The sequence below is a fragment of the Ichthyophthirius multifiliis genome (assembly GCF_000220395.1).
Source record: "Ichthyophthirius multifiliis unplaced genomic scaffold scaff_1120509250379, whole genome shotgun sequence".
Classification (NCBI taxonomy): Eukaryota; Ciliophora; class Oligohymenophorea; order Hymenostomatida; genus Ichthyophthirius; species Ichthyophthirius multifiliis.
In genome coordinates, this window is record NW_004086801.1 from 6,235 (window position 1) to 16,937 (window position 10,703).

At 18.7% G+C, this 10,703-nt stretch overlaps 4 protein-coding genes across 4 annotated transcripts, besides 12 other annotated features; 1 reads left to right on the forward strand and 3 right to left on the reverse strand. All coding sequences in view use genetic code 6, as the record gives it.

The window, feature by feature from the left end:
• Positions 1-204: 204 nt before the first annotated feature.
• On the reverse strand, positions 205-2,025 carry IMG5_069490 (hypothetical protein; the record flags this gene model as incomplete). Its single annotated transcript, XM_004036773.1, has 4 exons — positions 205-393; positions 441-985; positions 1,042-1,114; positions 1,159-2,025. Coding segments are annotated over 4 exons (1,674 nt in total), but the record flags the coding sequence as incomplete, so codon positions are not given.
• Positions 1,403-1,437: a microsatellite.
• Positions 1,405-1,460: a microsatellite.
• Positions 1,434-1,501: a microsatellite.
• Positions 1,582-1,628: a microsatellite.
• A 93-nt stretch (positions 2,026-2,118) lies between the features above and the next one.
• IMG5_069500 (hypothetical protein) lies at positions 2,119-4,023 on the reverse strand (the record flags this gene model as incomplete). Its single annotated transcript, XM_004036774.1, has 3 exons — positions 2,119-2,596; positions 2,638-2,923; positions 2,967-4,023. 3 exons carry the CDS (start codon positions 4,021-4,023, stop codon positions 2,119-2,121), a joined length of 1,821 nt encoding a protein of 606 aa, XP_004036822.1.
• A 361-nt stretch (positions 4,024-4,384) lies between these two features.
• Positions 4,385-4,417: a microsatellite.
• A 1,187-nt stretch (positions 4,418-5,604) lies between these two features.
• Positions 5,605-5,657: a microsatellite.
• Positions 5,658-5,962: 305 nt separating this feature from the next.
• Positions 5,963-6,045: a microsatellite.
• Positions 6,036-6,084: a microsatellite.
• Positions 6,085-6,090: 6 nt separating this feature from the next.
• Positions 6,091-6,130: a microsatellite.
• A 2,028-nt stretch (positions 6,131-8,158) lies between these two features.
• Positions 8,159-8,213: a microsatellite.
• Positions 8,214-8,218: 5 nt separating this feature from the next.
• On the reverse strand, positions 8,219-8,599 carry IMG5_069510 (protein kinase domain protein; the record flags this gene model as incomplete). Its single annotated transcript, XM_004036775.1, has 1 exon — positions 8,219-8,599. One exon carries the CDS (start codon positions 8,597-8,599, stop codon positions 8,219-8,221), a length of 381 nt encoding a protein of 126 aa, XP_004036823.1.
• Positions 8,600-8,642: 43 nt separating this feature from the next.
• Positions 8,643-8,676: a microsatellite.
• Positions 8,677-8,833: 157 nt separating this feature from the next.
• Positions 8,834-10,699, forward strand: IMG5_069520 (hypothetical protein; the record flags this gene model as incomplete). Its single annotated transcript, XM_004036776.1, has 4 exons — positions 8,834-9,143; positions 9,288-9,689; positions 9,738-10,448; positions 10,539-10,699. Coding segments are annotated over exons 1-4 (1,572 nt in total), but the record flags the coding sequence as incomplete, so codon positions are not given.
• Positions 10,469-10,528: a microsatellite.
• Positions 10,700-10,703: the final 4 nt, after the last annotated feature.

Below are 10,703 nucleotides of genomic sequence, written 5' to 3' on the forward strand. Positions count from 1 at the left end.
ATATATTTACTCATTTTCTCTTTAAACTATTCAAATAATATTTTATCTTCTTTTATATTTTTATATTTTATTTTTATATGCTATTAGTTCAAAAACAAAAGTTTTTTTTCATTTAATTAACTATTTGCTTCTTTGACTTATTGTATTTAAAACTAAAAAAGAAAAAAAAAAAAAAAATTTATAAGTTAAAAAATTAGATTTTACAAGTTATTCTAATTCATGCATTTAAAACACTTCCTCGTTTTTATTTTTTTCATAATCTTATATCTAATCTTATGGATTCCAACCTAGCAAAGCTATAAAATTATTTATTGCTTAAGGCAAATATTCATTTTATCTATAAAAATCTACACTTGCATTTGCTTCTCTTTTAGATAATTTAGCACCTCCTTTCTATAGTTTATAATATTTTTATTTTTTTAAACAAAATGATAATTTACTTTGACAAGCAAAGGAATATGTGCAAATATTGGGGCTTGAAAATTTAATGCTTGATATAAAATTATATGCTTAGGCGTAGAAGAAATCCATTCATTTCCTCTGATAACATGACTAATCTTCATACTATAATCATCTATTACATTTGCGAAATGATAAGTAGGAAATCCATCTGATTTAATTAGTACTTAATCATCTAAAATACTATTATCTATTGCTATTTTTCCATAAATTATATCTTCGAAAATTGTTTTCCCTTCTGGTATTTTCAACCTAATAGTATATTTTTCTTTATTTTAAATTTTTTAAAAAACTTATTAATTCGTTAGCATTCTACAATATCTATCGTACTTTTGAGGCAATTTGTTTTCTATCTGATGTTTTTTTAAACCTTCTAGACGTTTTGCATCACAAAAACAATGATAACAATCTTCTTTTTAAATTAAATTTTTTATATATGATTGATATATATCCAATCTTTAACTTTGAAAATATGGACCAAAAGGACCATGTTAATCATAGTTTTTTATATTATGTAATTTTGGACCTTTATTTATTTTTAGTTTTTAAGAACAAATAATTTTAATTTTTTTTATTATTTACCTTCATCATAATTGATTTAAAAATAGTTTAAATTTTCTATTATATTTTCTATAGACCCTTCTACAAATCTTTTCTATTAATTTTTATTTTAATTTTTATATCAATTTAGTTACTTACGTTATCTGTATCTTCTATTCTTAATATAAATTACCCATTATTATTTTTAGCAAACAAATAGTTAAAAAGAGCAGTACGTAGACCTCCTAAATGTAATAATCCTGTTGGAGAAGGGGCAAATCTAACTCTTACTTTTTTATTATTTACTATGTTTGAAAAACATTTTTTTATAGATTAATTTAATATCATTTTTTTTTGAAAATTATTATAAACTTTAGCTTATTATTTATATATAAAATCAAAATATTAAATAAAATATTTATTAAATGAAAAGTATTTTTTTTAAATTAAAATAATTTTTTGACATTTTTTTTAAATAGTATATTGTTTTAATTTATTTTTATTTAAGTAAGATTTATAAAATTAGATTTAAGGTAAATTGTTAATAGAGTTTTACTAAAAAATATATTTACTGCTTTATTAAAAAATATTAGTTATAATATTAATAAAAATATGAGATTGTAAAATTATTTTATTGATAAAAATAATTAATATGCTTTATTTTTAATTTTTAGTTTCCTTTATCAAACAAATCAATAAATTCGATAAGGTAACTTTAAAAGTAATTAAATATATAATTTTAACATGTATTTCTATAATTCCCTTTTTAGTTAGTTAATTCTGCTTGATTTTATTCAAAATAATTCTATCATGGGGATTATAGCTTTTAATTTTTATTTTGTATGAAATTTAATAATTAAATAATTAATTTTATCTTTGATTTAAATATATTTCTTTTATTGATTATATAATTTTATATAAAATTTTTCTTCTTTTTTAATTTATATTATTATATATAAATAATATAAATTAAGAAAATATGCTTTAAATACTAAAATATATATTTTTAAAGTAAATTATAGGCATTCATAATCTTAAATAAAATTAATTAATTTTTTTTATTAGAAAATATTTAGTTGAGTATATATATATATTAAAAAATACAAAATATTTATAATTTCACCCTACAACATTATTTAACATTTCAATAATTTATTAATTTTTAAAATAAATTGCATCATCCAAAGGAGTTCTATCCCAAATATCTTTTTCACAGAAATCAAAATGTACAGTATATTTTAAAAATTTAATTATTTCTATTTTATTTTCAGATGCTGCAATATGACCAATATTTCTCTAATCAATATTCTTATATTGATTTAGGTTTTTCAATCCTGTATGGTATAAAATTTTAATAATTTCTAAATCACCTTATAAAGCACTTTAAAAAAGTATATTATTTATATCTTCATAATTAGCAATTAAATTAGCTCCATGTTTTTAAAGCATAAATATTATTTTTTTATTTCTTGTTAATATAGCCTAATATAACGGGGATATCCCGAAATCATCCACTACATTGACATCAACATTTTCAGATAATAAAAATTAAACGGCTTAAATTTATTATTCACGGACTGCTAAGTGTAATGCTGCTCTTTTTTAATTTTATAAAATTAATTTTTTTTATTGATATACCTTTAATCATAATTAGTAAAATTAAAATCTGTATTTTAATTTTTCATTTCTTAAAGATAATGTATATAACCCATTTAAACCATATAACATAATACTATAGGAACAATATAATCTTTGATTGCCCCTTACCATTATTATTTGGTACATATCTTATTTTAAAATGTAGATGTTATTTCTCGAAAAATATTTCCTGTGCTTTTTTCGAACTTTTAATTATTAAAATCTACTGTTATTTCTCCTCTTATATTCTAATGAATAATTTCTAATATTTCTTCTTTATTATATCCTTTATTTATTTTAAATGAAAATGAAAATATTTTATATTTTACCTTTTACAATTAAATAGTATAATTTAGCTAAAGCTGCTTCCAAAGTCATATCTGAACCATATGCTATTTTTAGGTTTTTATATGTATTTAGATCTTTTGCGTTTCCTTAATTTATTAGTGATTAAGATATCACAACTAAACTAATATCATTTTAATAAGCTTTTTCTATTATTTCGATGAACTCTTAATCATAAATAGGTAAATGTGATTATCCATAGCCAAGAAATATTATGCCTTTTATATTTGGATAGTCTATTAATTTACGTAAAGATTCATAAGAAAAAAGAGGATGATATTTAACAATTTCAATTTGGAAGTTTTAAGGAAAATCTTTTTCAATATAAAAATCTCCAGTAATTTCCTACTTATAAATGTAATTCCAATTAATTTATACCCCAATTTTTACTTATCCTAAAAGAGGATAACTAGGCGATTAAAAGCAATCCAACTTTTAGCAATCAATCTTTTTTGTTCTATTTGCCCTATAAAGCTTATTATGGAAATAAATTAGAACCTCCGGAATACTAAAATGGCCTGCAATACTAAGGGCTCCTAATAAATTATTAAAACAGTCATTTCTCATTATGGAGAGTGGAACCATATTTCCTGTAAAAATTATTGGTTTGGATAAATTTTCGATTATAAAACTTAAAAAACTAGCAGTATAACACATAGAATCTGTTCCATGAAGTACTATAAAAGAATCAAAAGAATTATAGTTTTTTTCTATTACTTCGCATAATTATTTTATAAATTTATAGTTAAAATATTTTTAATTTATATTTAAATCGTCTAATTCAATAATTTTGTAATAAATTCTTTTGTTGTATTCAGTTTACGGAGTTATTAAAAAACCTTCAGGAGCGTTTTAATAAGTAAAATTTAAATCACAAAAATACGAAATACTTTTCATCATATTATATATTGAATTATTTTATATCAAAAGGATACTATTATCACTTTATCCTATATCTTCAGCACTTATTTAGCCTCCTGCATTTATTATTAAAAGCCTTTTATCTTCAATTAAAATATTATTTTTAATTTATTATTTCATAATTAACTATTCTTTATTAAAAATTTCTAATAAAACTTGGCCATTATTTGGCCTTAGAGGGGAAATTAATAGAGATTAACTTTTAGAGCGATCTTTTATAATTTAAAAAATTAAATTATTTTAATAATTTTTACTACTTTCTGGACTTTTACATTATTCATTTTTATTTTTTGGACTTCCTGAATATTTCATTTTTTTTATAATATTTTTAAAATACTTATTTTTCAATTAAATTAAGAATTTTTATTAAATTATAAAAAATAATAAAAAGGTTTAAACCAGTTTTTAATTATATATATATAATTTGTAAAATATAGTATTACAAAATAATATATATAAATATATTCGGACTACAATAATTATATTTCTAATTATCTAATATTTTATATTATCTTTGTTTAAATTAGAGAATAATTAGATAATGAAAAAAAAAGATTTTTAATAATTTATTTTATAACTTTAGAAAATCTCCAAATAAATTTCACAAATAAAAAATCTCTAAAAATTAGACTCCTAATATTCTTTCCGAAACTCGAAGGACAAAATTCAACTTAGATTACTTCAGATTCAAATCAAAACTTCGTATCTAATCAAAAATTGATGCTACTTTGATATTTAAGGCTTACTAAATATTTTGGAAAATAGACTGCAAGATAATAAAATAATCACATAAATTTTAGAAAAAAATAATTTCTCATTCTCAAGATAATATATTTTCATTTAATTATTAAATTTATATTAAATAGAATGAATATATATAATAAATAATATCCTATAAACAATAATAGTGAATTATTTTTGTTATTTATTCTTATTAATAATAATAATAATAATTTTTTGTAATCAACAAAATAAAATTTAATAAATATAAATCAAATACAAAATCATAACAAATCGAAAAATCGAACTGATATGACTAGAAAACTTTGAACTAAATTTTAATGGTTTGTTTCATATTTTAAACAACATCATATTTGCGAAAATGGGACTAGCCCAATAGAGAACATTAATACTAATTCTTAAAAGAATTCTGCTCTTTTTAACTATAAATAGTTGAGCATTTTCTTATTAAAAATTACTTTCTGATTCTAAATCGGTTTTTCAAAAAACTTAATAAGCATTTGAATGTATTTGACTTAATTCATATTTCATTAAATTAATTCAATTTATAGAACATCATTTTTAGATATTACACCCCATATTAATATTTATTCTGGTATGAATCCAAATTAATGATTTCTAATTTTCCTATAGTCTTCTGCCAGTTAAGTTTTTTATATTTAGTTATTCTCTATCTTTAAATTTTTCTGACTGATTCTAGGGTGTCCTTTAATAGAATTACTGAGTTATTATAAATCATTATCAGCGATTTTGTGGTCTACCAGATTTTGGCTTGATATCTCCTAATTATTCTAAATTTTCATCCCAAATTATACTAACAGGTTGCATAGAACCTCTTAAGTTGTGTTATTTTAGTAGAATCAAAAAAAAAAAAAGGTTTTTATATAAAACAGATTTTTTTTTTTTTGATTTAGTTAATTTAAAAAAAAAATATAGAAAAAAAAAAAACAAGTTGAATTAATATATATATATATATATATATATATATATATATTATATATATATATATATATTTAAAGATTAATATATATTTATTTTAATAAAATATTTAAAATATTTTTTTTTATTTAATTAATTATATTTTTAAATATTAAATTAATATATATTTCATAATATAATTAATATCTAAATTTTTTATTTTATGTTTTTATAATTAATTAATTAATTTATTTTGATTTTATAATTTTAAATTATTTTCTTTGATTTAATTTAAGAATAACCATATACTTAAGTTTGATGATACTTCATACAAGAATTAAGTAATCATTCTACAAAAATCTTTTTTTTAGATATTAAATTCATTAGTGGTCTTTAAAAATTATTTTTATAATTAAATATTAATAAAACTATTACATTTTTATTTTTTTAATTAAATAATAAAATTATTTTATTTTATTTTTACAAGAATAATTTATTATTGCAAAAATATTTTGATTTTTATAAATAAAAATATTTATAATATTTTCAAAATAGTTTTATTATTTTCCTTTATAAAAATATATTATATAAAATAAATATTATAATATTTAATAATAAATAATATTTTAAATGTAATATACTTTAGATATGTCAGAAAAAGATAGATAGATATCAATTGCATTATAAAACTAAATATACTTAAGTAAAAAAATTTCATTGGCTAAATAAATTTAGTATATAAAACACTTATATTTTATTCAATCTATTGTGATATAAATTATTTAAAAAAATTAGAAAAAGTAAAATCTAAAGTATACTGTTTAAAAAGGCCCTAAAACGAAGTTTCAAAATAGTTAACTTAAAGCTTGAGGAAAAAGGATAAACTTCATGCGGACAAATATCGGTCGAAATATATAGAAGGGTAGCATTAATTTTGGACGTACAAATACTAAAACCCTATAATTAGTAGGGTTTTTAAATTATTTAATACATATAAAGCGAATATATAGTATCCGTAACCAGCAAAGTTACCATCAATGCCAATTTATAGGCAAAAGAATCTTAGATAGTGTGCTTACTAACACACTAGAATAAATCCAGTTGAAGGCGCAATATTGCGTTTGCCATCGAAATTCTAAACGATAAAAATTATTTCTAATACTTTTTGAAATAAAGGGAACTTATCATGTATTAGGATGAAGCCCAAAAACACTACTTTTCTTTATTGTATTAGTTTTATTTATTTGTTCATTATTTAAATCAAAATTAAATATTCAAAAAATAAGCTGAGTAATTTAACGAATATTATCTTATCATTCTTATAAATTATTAAAAACTAAATTTAAATTTGATAAATTACTACCAGATAGTAATAAAAACGAATTATTGATAAAATGTAAGAGTTTTTGTATTTATTTAAGATTTTTATATTAAAAGTTATATAATTTATATTTATATAATAGATAAAATGTAAGAAATATTACAATATATTAATTAGAAATAACCCTATCTAAAAAAAAAGCTAATAAAATCAATTATATATTAATTAAATACTTAAAAAATTATTATTATTTTGTAACATACTATTTAAACAAGTAATTTTGCTTTTAAAACAAAAAAATATATAATTTTTAATACTAAAATTATATATTTTATAATTTTAATAAAAATAAGAATACTATTTAAATAAATAATAAGAAAAAGAAATAAATATAATTGAAATTATATATTGAAGAAAAAAAATAAGATAAAGAGAATGTGGATAATAATTAAATTAAAAAAATAATTCAATAGAATAATTATATATAATAAAAAATTAAAATAACTTATTATTTTCGTCAAAATATTTGTAGTAATTATAATTTATTTAAATTAAAATCATATGTTATATGGATTTTAAAACGTGGAAAGTTTAATAATACTAATTTTCGCGGCAATTTTTAAAATTCAATATTGATTTTTTATAATATGAAATTAATATTATGTAATTATGATTTATTTTAAATTTAGTACTGTGTTATAAAAAAATAGGAAACCAAAAAATAATATTAATATCCGATTTATATTTAGTAATTATTTGCTTAATTGATTAAATTTAATATATTTAATAAATATGTTAAAAAAAAAAATAGAATTTAAAATTTTTAATTATTTTATAAAGAATTTTATTTTTTTTTAAGTCAGATTTTCTTATTTTTAAATTTTTATTTTTTGTATTGTTTATGAATTTAATGTTGGAATTTTCAAATTATTTAATTTATTATTATAATAATTATTAATTTTTCATATTTTATTTTTTATTAATTTTATGGTATTACTTTAAAATTATTGAATTTTTTTAAATAATTTAGTATTTAATTTTAATTTATATAGTTTGAATCCTCATACGATGAGGTTAATACTGTAATAATTTTAAACTTTCAGGCTTTAATGCTTTTATGAATAAAAAAATGGTTTTATTTAGATCTTTAGTCCTAGACCTCAATAAATCAAGATTTATGGTATTTATGAATATTACTTATCATATATTTATGAAAGCTTATTAAAGATTTTTTGCAATATATAATAATAAGAATTAAAAATATTTTTGAAATTTTAATGAAAAAAATTATTTATATAATAAAAATATTTTTATTTAATCATAATATTTTATTTTTCACTAATATATACTTTAAGCCATTTTCATAACAATTTTCTTATCAATTTCATCTTAATTAGGATTATATTAATCTCTTAATTTTTTTGATTTTTAACATATATCATCTATTTCGTTTGCTTAAGGAATTTAAACTTTATCAATAGCCTTTCCAAAATCAACATCAAATTCTTTAAATACATTAGTTTACATTTCATTTCCTTTAAATTACGGAGGATTACATTTAACAGTTATAAATTAAATTGGATCTGGGACTCCAAATTATAATTTAGATCTTTCTAAAGATTACTAACCTTATTATTTTAAATAAAATTCTTAGTTTAGTATGTCTTAATATTAACATTATCCAATTAATGTATTTCCTAAATAACCTGAAATCATTTTTATTTTATTATTATAAATATGTATAAGAAAAAAAATTATTAATATATATTATAAAAATATATATACATAAAAATTATTTTTTTAAATATAAAAAAATCTTTAATAAAAAAAATATAATATAAGGCGATGCTTAAATTATTTTTCTCGAAAACACTTATGAATGAAAAGTTCATGAGATTTTTAAACAGTATAAGTGTAGTATTTCTTTTAGTTGGAATTATTTACTTGCTTTATTTAGCTAGAATGTCTAAAAACGAACCTATTTAAGAAAATGCTATGAGTCCTAAACTGAACGCATACACATAACATGCTAAATTGATGGATATTTACAAAACAATTACAAACGAAATTAATAATTTTAATGGTACAAGGCTTGAGTATATTTAAGATTTTTTTACTAAAAACTAGATTGAATTTTAAGTTTAATAATTTTAACAAAAAAATTAAAGTATGAAAAATCTTACCCATTAAAATATTATTGGTATTTAGAAATCTTAAAGAACTAATAACTATGAATGTAATATAATCGCTTTTGATTTATGTAATATAATTTTATTTTATTTTTTTAAATAAAACATAATTTAATTGCTCAAAGAAAAAAAAGATATTACAATTATAAAAAATATAATATTATAGATTATTTTTATATTTAAATTTATAAATATTATATTTTATATTAAAAAAGCTGAAGATCCAAATAAAATTAGTATACCTTTTACTCTTTCTTTTATAAAGTACTATTAACTTCCTTAAATAAATTATGTTTCTAGAGATATAATGTATATAGGGTATGATTTCTAATCGAAAAAATATGGATATTCAATGGAAATGTTTTTAAAACATCATTTTTCTACATAAAATACATTACCTCATTGTGGTGTATTTAGATAAGCCCTAAATATTGATTTAGAGAAGGATTTTAATGCATTGTATTATAAAGCATTGGGGTTTGATGGAAAAGTTCCAGATTTAGATTATTTTTTAAATTATAATAAATTGTTCTATTTGCTTTTCAAAGAAGATTATAAATATACTGAATATTCGTCATCAGTTTGTGTATCGTTAGGAAATTTCTTAGAAAAACAGCGTAAATATAATAAAACATTTTTTATTATGAAAACAAACAAAAAAATAGTTAACCTAATTACATAGATGTTAAAGATAAAGATTCCTCCAAATTATTTCTATAATTTAAAAGGATTGTGTCATTCATTAGTAGCGGGTTTTTATGGAGAAAAACATGATGCACACTCATAACTTTAAAGATATGGAGTCCAAGCTGTAACTATAAAAGGAAAAAAAATAGGAAAAGCTGAATCAAGCTAGAATAAGCTTTAAAATCTTTTTTATTTAGTTGATTAAGGAACAAGGGCTACATATGCTTTAGATGAATAATTACATGCAGCTTCTACACTTTATTATCCGGTAAGAAAATAATTATAAATAACAATTGCAGATATACCGTATCCTACTATTTTTTTTGCATTTCCTTTTGCTTCAATGGGAACTTATTTGCATTAATAATGCTACAAAAAAAAATCAGTTGAAAATTCATGGCTTATTTGGGGACCTTATATTTATTAATTTTTACATTCACTTTTGATGCTAATTTTGCCAAGTATTGCTGAAAGTATTATGGGATATTAATTTTGTATTAATTGGAATGATTATTAAAACGAAAATTTTATAACCTTATTTACCTTAACTATATTTTTAATTGTAACAACGAGAATATTATTAACTCTTTTTTGGGATTATGTTATTGTAAGGGGTATATTCAAAGCTAATGCTAAACTTATTTACGAAGGAAAATTATTATAAGCATATTTTTATGGGCTTTAACTTTGTAAATTTTATTTTGTTATTTATATATATATATATATATATATATATATATATATATATATATTATATATATATATATATTTTTTTTTAGAATTGTTAGCTATTTTCTATATATTCTTTAACACTGGAGTAAATTAGATTATTTGTATTCTTTTTACTCCTTTACTTCTTTTTGCAAGACCTCTCTTACCTCGAAATAAAAAGGAGATTTTATACACAATAATTAATATTTTTTTAATAGGTTGCTTTATTTATT